General features: G+C 43.7%; 3 protein-coding genes across 6 annotated transcripts; all 3 read left to right on the forward strand.

The window, feature by feature from the left end:
• Positions 1-429: 429 nt before the first annotated feature.
• On the forward strand, positions 430-4,763 carry LOC125707848 (actin, alpha cardiac muscle). Its single transcript, XM_048975223.1, has 9 exons — positions 430-552; positions 1,836-1,986; positions 2,090-2,218; positions 2,340-2,450; positions 2,563-2,647; positions 3,252-3,413; positions 3,778-3,969; positions 4,168-4,349; positions 4,512-4,763. Exons 2-9 carry the CDS (start codon positions 1,858-1,860, stop codon positions 4,653-4,655), a joined length of 1,134 nt encoding a protein of 377 aa, XP_048831180.1. The 5' UTR covers positions 430-552; positions 1,836-1,857; the 3' UTR covers positions 4,656-4,763.
• A 144-nt stretch (positions 4,764-4,907) lies between these two features.
• Positions 4,908-12,875, forward strand: arhgap11a (Rho GTPase activating protein 11A). 4 transcript variants are annotated; one of them, XM_048975217.1, is made up of 12 exons: positions 4,908-5,634; positions 6,803-6,873; positions 6,998-7,094; positions 7,174-7,430; positions 7,862-8,022; positions 8,134-8,274; positions 8,467-8,541; positions 9,080-9,250; positions 9,360-9,468; positions 9,804-9,912; positions 10,765-10,912; positions 11,019-12,875. In XM_048975217.1, exons 1-12 carry the CDS (start codon positions 5,512-5,514, stop codon positions 12,353-12,355), a joined length of 2,799 nt encoding a protein of 932 aa, XP_048831174.1. In that variant the 5' UTR covers positions 4,908-5,511; the 3' UTR covers positions 12,356-12,875. The 4 variants fall into 4 exon arrangements, with proteins under 4 accessions (XP_048831174.1, XP_048831175.1, XP_048831176.1 ...); XM_048975218.1 differs by having other exon boundaries at positions 10,798-10,912; XM_048975219.1 differs by lacking the exon at positions 8,467-8,541.
• Positions 12,876-13,096: 221 nt separating this feature from the next.
• On the forward strand, positions 13,097-19,800 carry LOC125707849 (neuroendocrine protein 7B2). The gene is made up of 6 exons (XM_048975224.1): positions 13,097-13,240; positions 13,917-14,151; positions 15,961-16,110; positions 17,982-18,094; positions 18,694-18,747; positions 19,161-19,800. Exons 2-6 carry the CDS (start codon positions 13,929-13,931, stop codon positions 19,275-19,277), a joined length of 657 nt encoding a protein of 218 aa, XP_048831181.1. The 5' UTR covers positions 13,097-13,240; positions 13,917-13,928; the 3' UTR covers positions 19,278-19,800.
• Positions 19,801-20,643: the final 843 nt, after the last annotated feature.

Below are 20,643 nucleotides of genomic sequence, written 5' to 3' on the forward strand. Positions count from 1 at the left end.
GAATATAGTCTTATCCCACAGCAGCCATCATAACTGCAGTCTTTAATGAAGTGTGTTCAGGAATGTGCTGCTTCCATAAATGAGACAAATCAGAGGAAAAGAGATTACCTCCATCATACAATCTAACATTAATACTTTTAGACAGATACATTCTGGAAATTGCAATACAGCTGTAGATATCTGACTAGGGTGTATAGCCGATGAAAAAAAGGTGATTTTCAGTACAGTGACTTAAACTATTATGCACTGACCAAGACAAACAGAACTTAAACTTAAATTTCACTTGATTAAAGTGTATGTTTTTTTGGACATTAATCCAGTCAGGAATCATTTTTCTCTAGGAAGCATCTCTCTCTTTCAATGACATCTCATCACAGAGGATCAGATACACTTAGGAGGTCAAAACTTTTTTTTTTTCCCTAGCAGGTCTTATTTGGGCTTGTGTGAACTCCTGGGCCCGCCCCCAGACCCTAGGCTCGGGGCTTATTTAAGGAGCCCCTCTAACCCTTGGCCTTTGTCCCAGTGGAAGCATCAGTCTTGCGACACGACTTGGTGAGTGCTTGCTAACATTTCCCTCATTGGACCATTTCAGTTCTGCAGGAGGCCGGGTCTCCATCGCCAGTCCTCTGAGCTCTCGTATGGCTGTCGTAGATAGAACCGCTTGATGAGACAGTGATGAGAAGCTGTTTACCTTCTTTTATTCAGCTGCTGTTTTTGTGCAGAATGACTTACAGATTACAAACAGACAGTTCACTGTCTGTAGTAGGGCAGAGACTAACTTAGCTGGAAATATTAGTCTGTTATAGCATACTATGCCTGGTACAACTTGTTCTGCTGCCTGTCTAAGTATAAAGATTCTGGAGTGGGATGTGGCTTAACGGGTTTGCAATCTGTGCCCTGATAGGAAGGCTGCCAGCTTATGGCAGGCAGAATGGTTTCACTTTTGGGCTCTTGAGCAAGGCCATCAACCCCAGTTGCTCCAGGGGTTAACCCTGCTTTCTCAATTGTACATCGCTTTGGATAAAAAGTATCTGCTAAATAAATAGATGTGATGAAACCAGGACTTTCAGTCTGTCTGCATTATCTGTACTGGATGGATTAGCAGTTTGTAGGAGGAATGCTAACAGCGTTAAAAGCAACCTGCAACAGTGCATTTTCAAGACGTTTTTCTGGGGTAGGATTGCATGCATCATGTGCTGGGCTCCAGGGCAGCTGGGCACGTGCGAGGCTCTAGACTTGGCAGGCTGTTTAGCTGATAAAGCCGTCAGTGGGGCAGCAAACTGTAAAAAGAGGTACTGCAATGTGTCGACAGCTGCAGTGGGAGCCAGGCCTCTTTGTGTGGCTCAGAGAAAATGCCGGTATGGCCACGTCTGGCAGTACTGAGTCGATGGTCTAAAATAGGCAGCTGGTTTGGAGCTGTCATATGCCCCTGTTTGGCTCTAACTCCCTGGATTTTAAGCCTCTCAAAAACCCTTTGGCATATCTTAAATGCCTTTTAGAATTATTATTTATACCATATTCTGAAATATTTTACTAAAGAAGACAATTATCTGATTTTACTAGAATGGTTATATAAATTATATAGAAAATATTTAATTACAGCATTTACTAAAACTGAACTGCGCACTGATAAAATACACATAAATAGTTCCTCAGGCGTGAGCTTAAATAGACACTTCATCATTGTGTATGTCTATAGATATATTGCAGTTCTAGTAAGCTACATTTAAGAATTAAGTCTAGAATCAGGATTACTGGGGTTAGCTCTACCAAAAGTCTCCTAGTAAACATCTGACTGATATTTTTAATACACCTCCGATTTTGTGTGCTCACAGACCATCCCAGAAAAGATCAATCATGTGTGACGAAGACGAGACCACCGCCCTCGTGTGCGACAACGGCTCTGGCTTGGTCAAGGCTGGATTCGCCGGAGATGACGCCCCCCGTGCAGTTTTCCCTTCCATCGTGGGAAGGCCCCGCCACCAGGTGAGCCCCGAGTGCCCGCATGGAGCTGCACGAATCGCGCAACGTGTGCTGCCGATCGCTACATAAAATCAACTCCTCCTTACCTCCTCTGTCTCTTTCGCAGGGTGTCATGGTGGGTATGGGTCAAAAGGACAGCTATGTAGGGGATGAAGCCCAAAGCAAGAGGGGCATCCTCACCCTGAAGTACCCCATTGAACACGGCATCATCACCAACTGGGACGATATGGAGAAGGTCAATAAGAACTAGATTTCAAACGCATGACAAACATTGGACATCGTTGAGAACGATGGGAGTTTAGCTTGCCATTTTGGGCTTAGCTTGTTGTCCAACCTGCCCATTTGCACCCACGCAGATCTGGCACCACACCTTCTACAATGAGCTGCGTGTGGCCCCTGAGGAGCACCCCACCTTGCTGACTGAGGCTCCCCTCAATCCCAAGGCCAACAGGGAGAAGATGACTCAGGTATGTGATGCGGCTCCTCGTAGACCCATAATTCACAGCAAATTTTAGCTCTAACAGGCTGCTGCACAATGAACGGCACTCGTTTCAAACAGCTGTCAATTCAACCCCACAGATTATGTTTGAGACTTTCAACGTCCCTGCCATGTACGTGGCCATCCAGGCTGTGCTGTCCCTCTATGCCTCCGGCCGTACCACTGGTCAGTACTCAGCAAAGTTCACCATCCTCTGTAACAGCAGCCAGCATGGAAGCTTGATATAACCCAGACACATCCAACCTGCTTGGCTTAAATCTCCTGTATTTAATGCAATCAACAAAAGTCAATGCATCCTCTCTAAGGGTATTAATGAACTTAACAGAACCACTTGACTTTGTCATAACTATTTTAGAACGCAGGTTAACATTAAATTAATGTACGTCTGATATATAGAAATATCTAGTATATATAGAGTCAAATCAGAGATATAAGGACTTTTTTGGGAGAAGTTGTCGCCAGTACTTCATACCATTTAGGTGACACTAGAATATCTGTGAATTTACCTTGCGTATGAATGCTCAGGGTCACTTCAGTACTACAGCGTTAACAAAGAGCTTTGTTTAGCTGCCAGGCAGCAGGATGAATGGCCTTTACATTGTTAGGGCTTAGCAGGAATACTTCACAGGCAGGCTATGTTCCCCACCAGTAACCATTAATGTCAGCAGCCATGTTTGTTTATGGAGTGACAAGTGCAGAGGAACTCGGAAAGGTTAGCCTCTCTGACAGGCACACAGACGTGTAACTGTGGGCCATGTGCTGTCTGCAGGAATCGTGCTGGACTCCGGGGATGGCGTGACCCACAACGTGCCCATCTATGAGGGCTACGCTCTGCCCCACGCCATCATGCGCCTGGATCTGGCCGGCCGTGATCTGACTGACTACCTAATGAAGATCCTTACTGAGAGAGGCTACTCCTTTGTGACAACTGGTAAGTCTGCCGAGCGATAAATAAAAACTGTGAAAAGACTTCCTCCTAAACTTCAGAAACAGTTAATCCTCTAACACAAGATGGTAATACTTCCACACATAATCTACATGCAGAAAATTCTGGACTCTGCAAGTTAACTGTTAAATTATTGCTGGCTGTTTCAAATGTATAATGTACATAACAGGAAACAGTTCATTTAGAACAGTGTGACTGGATATCAATATTTACCTTCAGTTGTCTTACTTGGTATATCTGAGGAAGAGAAATTTTATGTCTCAGGACAGACCATCACATTTTAAAGGATGTTCAGTTGCTTGCACTTGTGACTGCTACTCATGTCTCCCTTTCAACTTGCTTCCCATAGCTGAGCGTGAGATTGTGCGTGACATCAAGGAGAAGCTCTGCTACGTGGCTCTGGACTTTGAGAATGAGATGGCCACTGCTGCCTCTTCCTCCTCTCTGGAGAAGAGCTATGAACTGCCTGATGGTCAGGTCATCACCATCGGCAACGAGCGTTTCCGTTGCCCAGAAACCCTCTTCCAGCCTTCCTTCATTGGTGAGTCCCAGTTGTTTTCTAACTCTTCAACTATATTGCCCCCAAGTGGAGGGGCATATGTAAAAGAAATCCCTCGTGTAAAATCATAGCACCACCCGAAAACTCTGCATTTCCACATTACCCCTTCTAAACACTACCATCTTTCATAGAGCTTTCCCAGCTACATCCATAACATAACTGTTCCATATCCTCCTCTAGGCATGGAGTCCGCTGGTATCCATGAGACCGCCTACAACAGCATCATGAAATGTGATATTGACATCCGCAAGGACCTGTACGCCAACAACGTCCTGTCCGGTGGTACCACCATGTACCCTGGTATTGCTGACCGTATGCAGAAGGAAATCACTGCCCTGGCCCCCAGCACTATGAAGATCAAGGTGAGAGAATTCATATTTTGTGTCAACAGACGTTTAATGACTTTTTAATTTTAGCAGGAAATTATAACAGATGGTTCTGATACAATTCTGAATGTATGTGATACATTTTGGAAGATAAATGCTGGATGAATGGATGTAATATGCTATTTATTTTTCATCTAGATCATTGCTCCCCCTGAGCGCAAATACTCTGTCTGGATTGGTGGCTCCATCCTGGCTTCCCTGTCCACCTTCCAGCAGATGTGGATCAGCAAGCAGGAATACGACGAGGCTGGCCCCTCCATTGTCCACAGGAAGTGCTTCTAAACAAAACAACCAACACCCTTCCAAACACTCCTCTGTCTGCATTTGTACTGTGCTGTGTACTGTATATACATGTTCTGTTTTAATAAAAATAGATGCTTGTAACAGTAATTATAGTGTGTAATTTCTTCTAATAAAAACAAAAAATAGTTAACTAAGATGTACAAAAACATATAAAGCCCTAAAATATTACTGTAAAGAATTCACTGAAAGCAGTAGTTATGTTAGAAAAACTGTTGTTTAGAAAACACTTTTTATAATTCATTTTAAAACTCCACTTTCTTTTGAAAAGATAAAGCGAGTAGCAATAAATGTTTCGTTTAACCCTACTTTGCCACCACAAGATCCATCATCCCCTCTTCACAAGCGTTAGCGATCGCTCTGATACGTTTTTTGTCGAACAGGCAAAATAAAGGACGGCTATCGCTACAGTTGTTGGGTCCTAATATTTGAAGTTTCGTATCCAATCAGAAAAGGGATACGGGAAACGCCGCCGTTTGAATCATTAGGGAAGAAAAGAGAGTGAGAAGGTATTTAGGGAGGGTGCAGGGAAAAAAATCGTTAAATCGCTACACTTTTGGATGATTAAAGCTATAAAAGTCAGTGAGACTTCTAAAGATGTAGCAGGATTTTGCCGAGAGTATAAGTAGGTCTAGGATGTGAGTTGGGGGTCTTTGTATGTGCGGGAACGGAGCTGGTAAACGTTAGGTATAATGTTGGCTGATCAGGAAAAGTACAGTCAACCGAAACGAAAGACTTAAAAAAGAAAGTTTGTGATTGAACGGGAGGAGAGAGAAAAGGTGCTTAGCATTCTGTGTAATATAGTCGTCGCTTGGATCTAATTGGATTTGCTTTGAAAATGAAGATATCGGATAAGAACGTGGTGCGCCTGGCCGTCGTGCAGCACATCAGAGCTCAGTATGGAATAAAGATTAAAAACTGGAACAAGAAAAAGACGTGCAAGTTTCCAGGCGGCCCTTCGGTAAGTTGAGTTCATTGTTTGACTAATTGCTCACCCTTGACGTTGTTAGCCGGTTGCTTGTATTGCTGTTAACATATTGCCATCTATCACTTTGTGCCACGGACAATTATAGGATCCTTTCTCGGGGGCAAATATAAATTATACTCTTTTTCTCTTTAAAGTTATGCATGTTTGGTAGGCGAATTTACTTTACCCCCCCCCCCACCAGCTCACCCACATTTACTCGCAATCGCCATAGATTTTTTTGGATTTGTGAACAGTTTGTGGTACAAAAAATGCAGAGTAACGCAACAAAAACACTGTAATGCTTTGCTTAATTATTGAGTCTCATTTTCTGAATAATAATTACAGGTTTAAAAAAAAATAAATAAAATACGCAGGGACGTGTAGACTACCTCTGGCGACAGGACAGTAATGTAAACACACTTGGGTCTCTCTGCCTAGTTAATTATCTGTAATTGTGTCCTGTGGAGCAGGATGTGTATTCGGGTAAGAACTCCGTGCTTAGTTATGCAATACATAAATAATTATTTTATGGACTACTGACTAAGAACGTCACTTCCTTTGCATTCTGTGTTATTTTCCATCAGTCTTGGTGCTTTTGGTAAAACAAAGTGACAGAGATGGTGTGTAGGGGTTGTATTCCCAAACTAAATGGACTAATACTGATGTCTTTCGCCGGGGGCTTGAACTGTGTGGAGGCGGGGTCGGGTTTGTGATCAGCACAGCTGCTCCGAGAGCCGAAGAACCGTGTACATGCCAGGGAACAAATTGGGTTTGTGGGTCAGTGCTTTTGCCCACGTAAATGAAAGCTAATACATTGTATAAATCACGTATTACTTTTACATTTAAAATCTTCTTGACGGTATCATGTCGTCTTGTGGTTGTTATTTTTACTGCACTGTGCCCTGCCGCTGGTTTAGTGGATTTAGTGGTTATTTTCTGCTTGAAACAATGAAATTTCTGAGGAGACCGTATCAGACGCTCTCCAGGGCGACGTGTGTGTGATTGAATTTGCACTACTTTCCTGTGGGACATGTTGTTCCCTTAGTCTCGTACTTGGAAAAAATGCCTGCCTTCCCACAGATACCTGGATTTACACTGTACTATTTCAGGACTTTTTGAAAACAGGATTGTATGGATGTGAATAGACATTCTGTTTTCATAGGTCAGAGTCTTTGGAGTGCCTCTTGACAACTTGGCACAATGTGCTGTGCCCGAATATGGTACTATACCCTGGTAAGCTTGTTTCCCCAACCCCCTACTATCAACTTTGTGTGTTGCTTGTCTCTGAAGGCTATTTGATATGGATTTTTGGGGGGAAAAAATCTTATAATTTTTAAGCATTTTTTCTGATTTACAGTTTCTTGGTGGATGCCTGCACAAAGCTTATCGAACATGTCCACACAGAGGGTCTGTTTAGGAAGTCTGGTTCTGTTACTCGTCTGAAAGCCCTGAGGGTGAGTCACAGCCTGTCAGCGAGCCGCCTGGGTGCAAGGAGTTGCACGTGCCTTGACTGGTCCTGTCTCCTCCCCTTAGGTGAAGTTGGATCAGGGAGAGGCCTGCATCCCCACAGCCCTGCCCTGTGACGTGGCTGGCCTTCTGAAACAGTTCTTTCGTGAGCTGCCAGAATCCATTCTGCCTACGGATCTACAAGATGCCCTGCTTAAGGCACAGCAGCTGCCCACAGCTGAGGAGAGGACCTCTGCTCTCCAACTGCTGTCCTGTGTCCTGCCTGACAGAAATGCTCACACACTGCGCTATTTCTTCACTTTCCTCAGAGATGTCTCTCAGCGGTGTGTGTTTACTTGAAATAGACAATAAATGTACATAGATGAGCCAAAACATGCCCTTATGTGGCATAATTAATGTTGACCATCTTGTAAAAAAAATCACTTGCCAAGGTCTGAGATATATTAGATATTTGTAGTCATCATGTTGAATGAAGTATCAATGGGCAGAGGTAAAGACCTGAATGACTTCATGGGCCAGATTGTCAGACAACTGGGTTAGAGAATCTCCGAAACAGCAAAACTTGTGGGGTGCTTATGGCCAGTAGTGGTGAGCACCAACTAAGTGTTCCAAGGTGGAGAAATGATGATCTGCCGACAGGATTGTTGGGTGGTCAAGACTCAGCGATGCAAGATGTGAACGAATGGTGTATATAATCATCATGGTCAGCCTGTAGTGATTTTTCTTTCTTTCTGCTTTTGCCTGTCCCTCACAGATATAGTGAAAATAAGATGGACAGTGGGAACCTGTCAGTGATTTTCACACCAAACCTCCTGCACTGTGAGGGTGCGGAGAAGATGAGCTCTGGTATGGAGAGAAGGCTCAAGCTGCAGGCTGCTGTGGTACGCTTCTTCATCGAGAACCCCCAGGACATCGGTATGAAGCAGGCAAACGCTTGTCTTGTGGAGATGTGAAGCATGTCTGTGTGTGTGGGTGTTTTTTTTTTTTTTGTGTGCACTGCCCTGGAGCTGACGGTCGTCTTTGTAGGGGTGGTCCCTCCATTCATCCTGGAGAGAATCCCAGCCATGGTAGGCTATGAAGCAGGCCTGGTCTCGCCTGTCCCAATCCAAGTCGAGGACTGGGAAACGGACTCTGGGGTGAAAAAGAAAGTGAGGCGGAGTTTAGGAGGTAAGAACTCTGGGGAATACCGGTGTGGTCTCCTGTGCTGTACTTGTCTAACACACCTTGCCGATGCAACTCGGATCAGGTCACCTGCCGTTTTTAAACCAATGTGAAGCCTTTAACCATCTGCTGGCTGTGCATTGGCACACATCCACTAGCCACTTGCCAAGCATGAGACAATTCTGTCTTGCATTCCAGATGTGGTTAATGGAGCTCTACATAAGTTAAAAGCTAATAGAACGCCCGCGAATTCGTCCCTGTCCAGTGAAGATGGTAGGTCTTTGGCTTTGGAATGTGCACAGCGACACACCTTAGAGTGATTATTGTTCAGACTGCCTTGCTGAAATTGGCTCATCAGTCGGCAGATTATGGAGAATTGCTTTAACCTGATGCCGATTTTAATTTGTGTAAATCAGTATTTCCGAACTCTGTCCTTGGGAACCCACAGGTGGTCCATGTGTTTTGCTTCTTTGCTTCTTCATGCAAAAACGTGGACTGTCTGCAGGTCTCTGAGGACCGGATTGGGATGCACCGGTGTAAAATGAATTTGGAAGGCAGTTTGAATTATTCTTCGGAGTCATTTCAAGCAGCTTTGCATGCTGATGCATATCCGCGCTTGTGCATGTTTCTCTGCTGGTTCCCGTCTGCTCTTCGTAGGTATTTAAGTATTTCTCAGTCTTGGCAGCTCTCAAAAGGCCGCTCGGCTGTTTTGACGTTGGATGCGTTGCTCGCTATGCGAATGCTCTTTCTAAGCTCTGATGCTGCCAGTCAGATGGAGAGACTAACACTGGCCTTTTCTCTGCTCTCCAAGTCTTCTCAGTGACACCTGTGATTGTGACTCCAAACACAAAGAGAAAGATGCCCCTGGAGGTGGGTCACAGCTGCAGCTTCTCAAACAAGAAGAGGAAGTCCATCAAGAAGAACCTGGGACTGGAGCTGCTCCCCAACAGCCTGTTCAGCAGCAGCTCTACCCCTGGCTCAGGTACTTCAGCCTCTCTTGTATACTACTGCCATTTTGTGTAATGGGTGATTTTTATATAAGCCCACTCACTCCTGGTCTCCACACATTTCCCACCTATGTTTCTCCACAGGTAGAGGGCTTGACTCCAGCCCCTGTGTGTCCCTGAGTGCCTCGGTCGGTAAGACCAGAGAGCCGTCTGCAAGGAGGAAGAGCAAACGGATGAGCAAGCATGTGAGCAGGTGGGTGTGGCCTTTTCTTCAGGCTTTAGTCACTGGACGTCTGAGCTAATCACAGAGTAAGCTGTCTGTCAGTATAATAATTACAATAATAGCATTGCTTTCAAAAATACCATATATTGCCGTCTGATGTCTCAAAGGTCTGACTATGTGGAAAAAGTGAGGTACCCCCAAGCCTAGTGTAAACCAGGCCTGTAAATTGTTTTATTTGCTGGCGTTGGCTCTGGCACACATTGCTGGTTGGCCGAGCTGTTGCAATATTACAAGTTGCATTGCTGCAGTCTTCAACCCTCCACTTGATGACATGACAACTTTGACTTGCCCCCCCCCCCCCCCAGAGTGGAGTCAGGAAAAGCTGGCTGCTTCTCGCCCAGAGGAGCCAAGAAGGAGTCTGTGCGCAGATCGTTGCGTTTGCGTTTCTCCCTGGGGAGGAGTAGGGGAGACCCTGTAAGTCCAGACTCTAAAACGCCGTGAATGACTGTCTGCTCCAACGTGCTTGTCCTGCTGCTGGTACCGTTGAACATGAAGGCAGTCTTCTGGCCTGACTCGGTTTAATCAGTCTGCTTTGGTGCGTGCCTGTCATGGGCCCAGTACAGTGTTGGGGAAGATGGTCAACCAGCCTTACGCTTGTTTCCAACCTTTTATGTTTCGTGTTGTCTGGCTTCAGCTTCTGCCTCTATGATTTTAATTCAATATTTACTGTGTATTATTAATTTCATTTGAGAGGTGGGGGGTGAGTTGACACTTGATGAACATTTAGTGTCCAAATTGTTTTGTTTAAACTATGAATTGGTACTTTTTTTACTCTTAATACCAAAATCATGCTTTGCTAATTAGGTATTGATTTTTAAGTAACCACTAAACTTTGCACTTTGTATAATCACTTCCTCTCTTATGCCTTTGTGATGGTTAAAGATGGGGGGAAAATAGGTGCGAATATGTAGTGTATGCAAAGATATATATGTGATGTTCATGCTCCTTAACTGATGGGAAGGTGTGTGTTTTATTGACATGAAAAGAATCTGTTAACATAGAATAGGTCTTGGCACTTTAATGCATTGTGAAACCTGTTGGATGGTTTCTTAATATCTTGTAACATTTTTGTGAAATGGCTCCTTTTAAAACATTATACTCAAATGTATATTTAATAAATAATAAAACTATAATAACCAATACCTTCTGACCAGCAGTATTTTTTTTTCCTCTAATATTTTTCTATTTGGCAACTTCTACAAGAGGACACACAGATGCTTGTGTATCTTCAATCTTAGTAAAAGAGAGACACCTTTATTTCAACAGAATGTCATTTCACATTCTCTCCTGGGGCCAAAGGCATCTGAGACCGTTGGCTGGCGTCTTGCCACTCAAGAAAGCACCACCAGCTTTCAGTTCGCCAAAGATACGCCTTTCAGTCCCACTGTTTTACATGGCAGGAGGCCCTCAAAACGTAAGTGAATCTCATTGTATACTCCTGTGCCCTGCCTCCCCTGGTTGAGAAGTTAATACCAAGCTGTAAGGGGGGTATGTTTGCTATCAACTATTCTGTCTTGCAGGTTCCAAGCAAATAAGCAAGTCTGAAGACAACCTGCTGAGCCCGCAGTGTGCTGTGGCTGGACAGCGGACGTCTTGGAACTTGGGAAGCCCTGCGGTGTTCCATGCCTTTAGCTGTGATTCTCTTTCAGACACCCCCGTGGGAACATGCAATAAGAACAGCAGCTGCTCGGACCCCACTCTGGCTACCGCCAAGCCCCCGGCTGTCGGAAACTTATCTGAGGATGTTTGCTCTTCCTTCGTGGGGGGCGACACTGTGACTGGGCCCACGGTGCTTCAGATCAAGAAGGCATTTGCTGACTCCGGCAGCAACCTGCATTCGCTCATTGACTGTAGCACCCTCTCAGGGAAGGAGCTGGTAATGCAAGCTGAGGAGACAAGTCCAACGTCTACAGATTGTCAGGAGAGCAAACGAAGCTGTTACAGTCCAACCCCAAAGAAGGCAGTTGCTGATGAACAAAATGTGACAATTAGTGAGCTAGAAATAACTCCCCTGACTCCTTTACATATCGACTCCACCCTGTCTGAGCTTGGACCGTCAGAGAGTCCTCTGGACAAGGAGGAATCTGTATTCCAGTCAGGGGAGAAGGGTGACATAGGCGGAGAGGTTGATCAGGAGAACAACAGTGGGTTGGTTGAAGTCATCGATGGTAATGGCCCGTCAGTGTCCTGCAAAATAGAACTGCAAGTGCCCAAGCTGAACACCCCAGGTCTTTCCACACTTGGCACCCCCCCACCCACGCAGCTCCCCACTGCTAAGTTGTGCCGTTTAAAGACTGAAAACTCGCCGGGCCCTAAAGAAGCACACCACTTGCGGGTGGCCGACCACATCCACCGGTTCAATACCCTCACCCTTAATTCCCCCAAGACCAAAGCAGTCCGATCCCCCCTCAAGTTTCAGCGCACCCCTGTCCGCCAGTCAGTTAGGCGGATCAACACTCTGCTCATAAGCACAACACGTGTCCAGATTCCCGAGAGTCCGGTCAGGAAGTCCATCAGCCTGGAGAGCGGCCTGTCTGTAACAGAGCGGCGGGTCGGTGAAGCGCACGTCGACAAGCAAGCCAAACGGCGCCCTAAAGTTGCCCCAAGGAGGCCCTCTACCAATAGGTGGCAAGGTGGTGGCGGCGCCCTTGACGATGTAACCAACAGGGTACAGCCGAAGGCCAAAAGCGAGCCTTGCCAGCTGCTCAAAAATAGCACCGCTTCTCGTTCTGTGAACCCACCGAAGATCATTTTGCATGAGGTGTACGAAAATGACAAATGTTGCTACAGAGGCTCACCCAGAAACCCCCTCAGTGAAGGCAGGCTTCTCTCTGCCATGAAGCCCATTGACCTCTGACCCCGTTGTTTGAAATGCTTTACTTAGTGCTATATGTGCAATGTGGGCTATATGTTAAAACTCAACAGAAAACATTTTCTCCTTTGTTTACAAAACTTAATTTATGTGACTGGATGGTAATTGACAGAATAGTGATTTATTGCTGTATAGCACTCTGGTTTCTGCCTGAATTTGGTATGAGCATCTACCGTGACTTCTGATTGGCCGACGGTGATTCATTTTGAGTGTAAGACATGGGTTGGTGTGTGTGAGGTTGGTGCCTTAGTCTTATTTATATCTTATTTTTTATAAACTTTTAATAGTTTTACTGAGTCTTATCTTAAGATTAGCATTTATCCTTTTTCAAAAGAATTAGAATTTGCTTCATTTTGGGCCTTTACTGTAATTTTTTTAGAGCTGGTTAGAATAAGTTTACATGTCCTGTTTCAAACAAGGAGTGTTTATAGTGAAATTTTGCGTACAAAATGAGGCTTATGCAAAAAATTGTAATTTAACATCCAATAAATACTACAAAATGTGACTGATTTAATTTTACTGGACACTGTGCCATGCTATCCTTTATACACACACACACACTGCTTACTGACGGAAGCAAAACACGGGTTGTTTCGTTTCTGTCTAAACGGATGGTTAAAAGGAGTGTACATCATACACGCAGAACAATATATATATACAAACTGCGTTGTGGACTATAATCCGACAAGAGTGATCATGATTAATAGATTGTGTTAAGCTCGATGCTCGTAACAGGCCGCCGTAGGCTGCTTAGGCCGTATAGAGCGGCTAGGCTGCCGTGGTAACTGCATGCATTATTAAGAGCGCAGCCAGGAGGCGATCGCAGTAGAACAGACCGTCTGCGCTGCCTGCCAGCTTCTCTATTAAACGGTAAGGAAAATTATCGCCCATCCTTTATAAATATTTTTTCCCTTGTAAATATGAGCATCGGAACAAAACTATCTCATTTTCTAGGAATTGTGAAAACGAATACCGTTTTCTCCGGGATGCAGTGGTTACAATATAAATCTGCATAGGACAGCGTAACCGACGTTATATAGAAAAACCAGTGACGCATATAGTTGCGGCTTCGAACCATAGAATTTTCCAGGTTTACGTTTTAACTTCGATCGTTATACTGAAATGTTGCGTTTTTTGTTAAATGTGTACCGTAATAATAATGATTGATACAATTCAAAGATTAATAAGCAACGCATAAACATCTTGGTCGTACTTTATACAATATAATTGTCTGTTTTGTATGCAATAATAAAAATTATCCACATGTCCATTGTGCAATCGCGTTCACCGACTATCAATAACATATTAGCTACGTAATTACTGTGGAGTGGCGTTCAGGAATATCTAATTTACTATAATTTTGAAAAGCAAATATAATACTGAGTCAACGAAACGAGCTTTAAATAGGAAATATACAAATTAATTTAAGTGTCCGTTAAACTATTGGTAAAATACGAAATCCGGCGCTAAATCTATAAATAAATGGGTAATAAATCCTTACTCGGTGAAATCTGTATTGTGAACGAAACTAATTAATGATTTACAGGCTAAGGCAGCGATGGGTTCCTCTGCCAGGCCGGTGCACACAGCTGTACTGGGCGCGCTGTTGTGCTGCGCTGCGTTCACTTCCGGCCGCAGCACCCGTGCGGTGGACCAGGTATCGGAGGCTGATCTCCAGCGTCTGCTGCACGGCATTATCGAGGAGCTGGGTATCGCACGTCCCAGGGTGGAATATCCTGCTCACCAGGCCACTAACATCGTTGGACCACAAAGCATCCAAGGTGGTCACCATTTGCGTTATGTACTATAAAAAAAGAGCATAAATTGTTTGTTTTTTTATTTTATAAAGAACCAAATAATCTTCTAAACCTGCAAATTCCATTCTCACAATGGAGGTGTGAATTGAATCCTTAAACCTGGTAGTGTCAAGCAACACTGCTAGCCACTGAACCACCCTACACTGAGAAAGAACGAATGTAGGTCACATCCAGTACAGGCAAAGTCATGTTATAGAGCCTCATAAAAGAAATAAAGGTTTGTGGAAAATAATAAAAAATGTTTTAACTATGATCTGGAATGGAATGCCACCAGCTAATGGATAATAAGCAATGCCACACACTGGCTCCCCAGATCATAATTGCGTAAAAGTCCATCTGTTTGCTTCTCTAAAGGATTAGTTACGCAACAGTCAGACCCTTTTAATGTTGACCTTTCGTTGGAAAGCCTGCTGTTTTAAATGGCCTTTTCATAAGAAAATACAGCAATATAAAACATAATAATATACAGAGAATTCTTTCAGATTGTCTTACACTGTTGCGTTCTGACCCCTGTAATCCTTGTGTGGATTTTCCTTGGTGAGGGGGAGGGGGGTACAAGCTAAGGTAACTCTTTGAACCCAATACCCCCTCTTCACTGACTAAATCCCTATGATGGTGCTTGGCTCAAGGCAGCTTGGGACAGACTGGCAAGGTGACAAAACTGCCATTTGCATCTGCAGCATGGTTTCACTGACAAGGCTGCATTGAGGAGATCAGAAATGCGCAGTAACCAAATAGGCCAATTTGGGAAAGGTCCCATTTTCAGTGTCTGGCAGCTAGGGGTCGCCAGTGTCTGTGACTGCAGTCAGGTCACGTGACCTGCATTGGTGATGGCAGGATGAGGTCATTCACAGTGCACTGGCTGTGTTACCTTATGGTGTGGAGTACCGTCTAGATCTGTAGCATGAGAACAGACACTGCAAGCACTGGCTAAAGACAGAGTCAACGTCGCAGATTGTCATGCTGAACAATGACACTTCAAGCATTCCTATAGCTAATCCCGTACACAGCGAGAAGACATACCACAATCATTTCATTTTGCAAATGAATTGCACTCTTCTGTTGTGTTGGCTTCAGGGAAAAATAACTAACTGCACATTTAGCTCAGTAATTAAGTCTTAAATGGACAACCTTCTGTTAATGAATGGCCTCAGAATTACTGCAGTAACTATGATATTCCACAAGAGAGCGCCAGAGGAAAATAAAGTCACTACCTAAAATCCGAGGCTTATTAATGGTATTGTTTTTGGTACAGGTACCGGTCCTTTGGTGTTTTTTAAGGCTTGAGAAGCCATAGGCTTTCGTTAAATTCAATAGCAGTTTATGTACTAGCACACACCAGTGGCAACAAATTACAAATTATTAATGAGTCTAAGGTTAGTTTATACTCTGGAAGAATGTATTTATTTTGCCCAAAAAAGTATAAGCCTAGTTTATAATATTTTCCTGCTTGAACTTGAACACAAGTTGTACATTGGCCTTTAAACGGCCTGATATTTTCTACTTTTTCTTTGTATTAGGTTGAGATCTAGGAACTCCCAAACCACTTGCAACCGAGTCACCTTGCACATTTTCACAAGACAGAGAATACACTTTGAATGGATAGTTAGATCAAAAAGCTTTTTAAGCTATTATCCCTGAATTCTTTCATAACCTTGGCTTTGGTAACTTATGTTCAATTTCAGCATATTATGAAAATGTCTGAATATCGAAATGCTTTCATTTTCCATTAAAAAAATCCCTAGAAATCCTAGTAACCCTGTTCTCCATTAGGTGGTGCTCATGAGGGGCTCCAGCACTTGGGACCTTATGGAAACATTCCCAACATAGTTGCAGAGCTAACCGGGGACAATGTCCCTAAGGACTTCAGTGAGGATGAGGGCTATCCGGACCCTCCAAATCCTTGTCCTTTGGGCAAGACTGGTAGGTCTGCGTGTCTAAATGTGATAACCTGGTATTGAAAAACACATTCTAGTCCTGGGAAGCTTCCTCCTGCTTTTAAGTTCTGTATGCTACAAAAATGATGAATCTCTGTTTGTCACGCCTTTAACATAGTTGGTTCGCCTATGGTTTGTATTGTGCAGGTTATCTTTTCCTGCTGATGTAGTTACTTCATTAAGTGGTAAATAATTAAACACATGTGTTAAGTCCATCCATCCATCCATTCATTTTCCAAACCACTTATTTGTCTGGGTCGCAGGGACTCCGGAGCCTATGGGAACAACCCAGGACAGGGGGGCAGCCCATCACACTCACTCCTACGGGCAATTTAGTAACTCCAATTAGCCTGAGCATGTCTTTGGACTGTGGGGGGAAACCACATGATGACATGGGGAGAATATGCAAACTCCACACACGTAACCCAGGTGGAGACTCGAACACGGGCCCCAAAGGTGTGAAGCAACAATGCTGACCACTGCACCACCACATCACACCACCCCAAAACATTGATTCTTTCATTAATCTCCCTGTTTTTGTTCCTACCGCTTCATTATTTGAGTGATATTTCCTGAAATGTTTAGGTCTCCTCTTAATGCCTGTGCAAGAGGATGGTCTCCGATGGCCATTAAATGGCATCATTAAAATGTCATTGCGTGGCATGCCTTCCCTTAGAGAATGGCCACAGGCGAGCTGTGTGACTGCCGCTGTTATCTTTAACTGGCGGAGAGCTCTCTTCCTCGCTTTGGACAGGCCCTGCGAGGCCTGAATAGGCCTCAAGGCTCCTTCCTGAAAGTCAGAAGTTCGTGAGTGGCCTTTTGTGAAGCTGCATAGGCACACCAACAGGAGATCGATAAGGCATCACACACGGCGGTGTGTTTACCTCCAGCACAGCGCGTCCTTGTACAAAGCGCCCCTCTGAATTTGGCCTTCATTTTGAACTGAAGAAATACACCCTTTTTAAGCACCAGCAGGTTACTTTAAATATAAGTTCTGTCGGGCAGGTTGTGGGGTGGGGGCTGGATGCGACAAGTCCCTAGATGAATCTGCTTCCTCTCCAGTGTTGCCTAGAAGAAGGACTGTGTGTGGGGGCGAAAGTTAACATGTGTAGTCAGTTTTGCAGAAGTCCCTTGGTCCCTCTGTCCCTCCTTTCATTTATGTTTATAATTACGTATTTGCAAGAAAGTAAAGTTAGCTTGTTTCCCAGCCGGTGAGCTTCTGTGCCTTTCAGGAGGACCCTGTAAGGCCCCCCCCACATTAATTTTTCATACACGTCAATAAGTCATTTTGGGTCAGGGAAGATGCTTGGCATGCAGCCCAAGTTCTGCCACTTTTAGCCCAGCCAGAACAAATCGGAGAAGTGCACCCCGTTGTGATCTTCTCCCTTGCAGTCCACTCAGAGCTCAGTCCTACACCACCTGCCAGGCTCACTCGCTCACTGAGATGTATGAAGGAGAAGCTTTTGGTAGCGTTTCCCTTTCTCTGTTCCCCTGCTGTTTATAGCTTGGCTACAGTAATGTGTTACAAAGGTTGCAAAGACCTGGAAGAACTTGGACCCTGAAACTGGGGCTTCACCTGAGTAAAGGATACAGCTATGAGCATAAGACTATTGATTGTTTTAGATAAAAAGAAATTAAGCAACAAAATAATATTATTCTAAAATAATTAATCTAATGAGCTCAAGATTTTACTTGTCACTGCAAAAGATGACTATAATGGGCAGTGACCCACTGAATTTGGACCCCCCACAGAATTAACATGCGAAGGCACTGGACTCTGCGTGCCATCATTGCAAAAGGACAGTGTTTTGGCTTTTGTCATGCTGTTCAGTCTGTGCTATGATGGGTTGTCCCCAGAGTCAGACGGTTGCCTGGAGAACTTTCCCAACACGGCCAAGTTTAACAGGGAGTTCCAGCAGCGCCAACACTTGTTTGATTCGGCGCACCCATACCCGCAGCTGGCCAAGTGGGTGAGTGTTTGGGGACAGGGGCTTTGTGTCCTTCCTTGGACTTACCTATATCAGAATGACTGTGTTCTTATCACGGGAGGAGATGGGTATTAATGATAGTCATCACGAGACCCCTATTAATGCATGTAACATGTAGTAGCTTGCTCTGTCCACTAGGGTGTGGCACTAGCTGTGCATCAAATGTTGAATTGCTTCTCCTCCCTTTTCTATCATCACAATCCAGATGTATCATCACGCGTACCATGCTGGTCTCTGGACTCACCTGCTTTTTTTCGGGCACCTTATTTTTCTCGATCTGGTGGTGTTTTCTGTTCATCTTTGATGAAAAACTAGCAACAGTTGGCAGCTGTTTTTAAAAAATACATACATACATAAACAAAAGCAGGCTGCAATAAAAGCATGCAAAACAATCTGCTGATTTACCATGTAAAGCAATTTCCTGCATGGAATATGAGAGAGGGGCAGCTTGCAGATGTTGGTAAATACGATTGTCAGACATGCGTTTTGTTTTCCCAATAGGTCAAGTGACATATCAGATTTTCTAATATTAATTTAAATGCATATCTTTTGTAATAGCACTTGTTGTTCATCTCTTTCAGAACAAGGAGCTCTTGTTTGAGAAATTCAAGGGTGGACCAAAGAGAAGAAAGAGGGTACTGTTGCCTTTGTTGTCTCCCCTTCCTAGAAGTAAGACCAGCCTCCTCCCAGTAATAACCGGCTGAAGGTGCTAACCATGCTCCCCAAAGCAGTCCGCTTTTATGTGGATGCGTGTGCTAACATTTAAAACCAGCAGCCGTAAACGCAATCCCTGTCCCAGCTATGTGCTGCCCCCTTGTATGCAGAAAGGGATTTTTTTGTATAGATATATACAGGTATGTAGACACAGGTGTGGGATTACAATTACAAACAAACATCAAATCATATGTTTAAAAGAGGCAAACTCAGAAAGTGGTCATTTTGGTTTAGGGATCCTGGTGCCGTATAACCCACCCTTCCCTCCCACAAAAAAAAAAAGATCATCAGAACTGATGAGGTTGTTGATCCTATTGCTTTGCATTTGTTCCAGAGTGTCAATCCCTTCTTGATGGGACAGAGGCTGGACAATGTGGTGGCCAAGAAATCTGTGCCCCATTTCCCGGAGGATGAGGTGGAACCGACTGTCACCAGTCCAGAGAAAATGTGAAGCAGGGAGCTCAGCTGAACTCCCAGACCTCACACTACCCTTGTAATGGTTAGATGATGGTTATAAGGCATTATTTGATGACTCAATTCAATTTGATTGGAAACAGTGTGTTAGCCAGAAGTATCAGTATAATTACAACTTAATTGTGACTTAGATTTATACTAATTTTAATTGCCTGTAAGTACCCTAATTTAAATTATTATTATTATTGTTATTATCATAATTTTGGACTTGCAAGTGGTGAGATGCTGTTTAGAATGTACTGTCGATGGTTCCTGGATTTTATTTTCTTTTGAAAATACCTGATTCATTTGACCTCATGACTAATAAGAGTGCTGTGATATCAAGCTTTTTTTCCTCAAACGCTGATGCCATCTTAGTGTCTATGGCTGAAAATAGCCGTGACCTGTACTTTGTAAGGCTTACTATCCACGTAATCGCATTCCAAGTACCTCATCATATGTATTTGTGTACATCGTGGCTTATGGTGAATACAATGGAAAAATACATGTCATGCTGTGCATTGCGGTCTGTTTTTGGCGTCTTCTGTTTGTGCATTACGCAGTGTGGGGAGAAAGCCGACGGTAACTTGTCGATGGCAGAGCTTTGGCAGTATTTGCAGTAACGTTAGAGGCGACTATCTCAGCCTAGGGAATACACCACGCGCCATATGTTTAACACATGGGAACATTTCGAATACTGCTGGGTCTTGAGGGGCGAGGTAAGAGGGAAAATGGCAAAGATGGGGTTCATTGAAAACATGATCCGATTACCAATACCATACCCGTTCCTCTGTTTCTCTTTACCAACCCGTTTATTAATTAATAGAGGAGAACAACGGGAAGGAGAATTATTGCGAACATTAAATGTTGTTATAGTTAATATTAATCAAAATAAAGACGAATCCTAAAAGAAACGTGAAACGACAGTACCCAACACGGCCGAATACCCGAAAGTGAAACAAACATCGTGTTATGATCGTGTTTATTCTCGTTATGGTACCTGACAGTCCCATTCTAGAAATACCCAGGAAATTTCGACATTTTACATGTAGAGTTATTTATATGGCCGCAATGCTTGACATTAAAACAAATACCGTCAAAATGTATATGTTCTTATGCCATAAGATACCGTAAAAAATATTAATTCCTACCAATTTTATTATTTTCAGATATTTGACATGATATGACGTCCGAATCAGTTACGTTAAATGGATTACAGTTAATATAACATACTATCTGAGTACTGCATAATTAGATGCATCACATTTATGTATTATTATTACTAATAATATAAGATTTTAAAACTGTTGCGCACACTATTTCAGCATCAGTTCAAACAGGGACCATAACGCTTCTAAAACGCA

This window comes from Brienomyrus brachyistius, chromosome 14, assembly GCF_023856365.1.
Source record: "Brienomyrus brachyistius isolate T26 chromosome 14, BBRACH_0.4, whole genome shotgun sequence".
Classification (NCBI taxonomy): Eukaryota; Metazoa; Chordata; class Actinopteri; order Osteoglossiformes; family Mormyridae; genus Brienomyrus; species Brienomyrus brachyistius.

Coding starts and splice junctions, on each gene's coding strand:
- LOC125707848 (XM_048975223.1), top strand. CDS start 1,858: ATGTGTGACGAAGACGAGACCACCGCCCTCGTGTGCGACAACGGCTCT. Junction 1,987..2,089: donor TGGGAAGGCCCCGCCACCAG/GTGAGCCCCGAG, acceptor TCTCTTTCGCAG/GGTGTCATGGTGGGTATGGG. Junction 3,970..4,167: donor CTTCCAGCCTTCCTTCATTG/GTGAGTCCCAGT, acceptor ATCCTCCTCTAG/GCATGGAGTCCGCTGGTATC.
- LOC125707849 (XM_048975224.1), top strand. CDS start 13,929: ATGGGTTCCTCTGCCAGGCCGGTGCACACAGCTGTACTGGGCGCGCTG. Junction 16,111..17,981: donor TTGTCCTTTGGGCAAGACTG/GTAGGTCTGCGT, acceptor GGTTGTCCCCAG/AGTCAGACGGTTGCCTGGAG. Junction 18,748..19,160: donor GACCAAAGAGAAGAAAGAGG/GTACTGTTGCCT, acceptor CATTTGTTCCAG/AGTGTCAATCCCTTCTTGAT.
- arhgap11a (XM_048975217.1), top strand. CDS start 5,512: ATGAAGATATCGGATAAGAACGTGGTGCGCCTGGCCGTCGTGCAGCAC. Junction 5,635..6,802: donor AGTTTCCAGGCGGCCCTTCG/GTAAGTTGAGTT, acceptor CTGTTTTCATAG/GTCAGAGTCTTTGGAGTGCC. Junction 7,431..7,861: donor CTCAGAGATGTCTCTCAGCG/GTGTGTGTTTAC, acceptor TGTCCCTCACAG/ATATAGTGAAAATAAGATGG.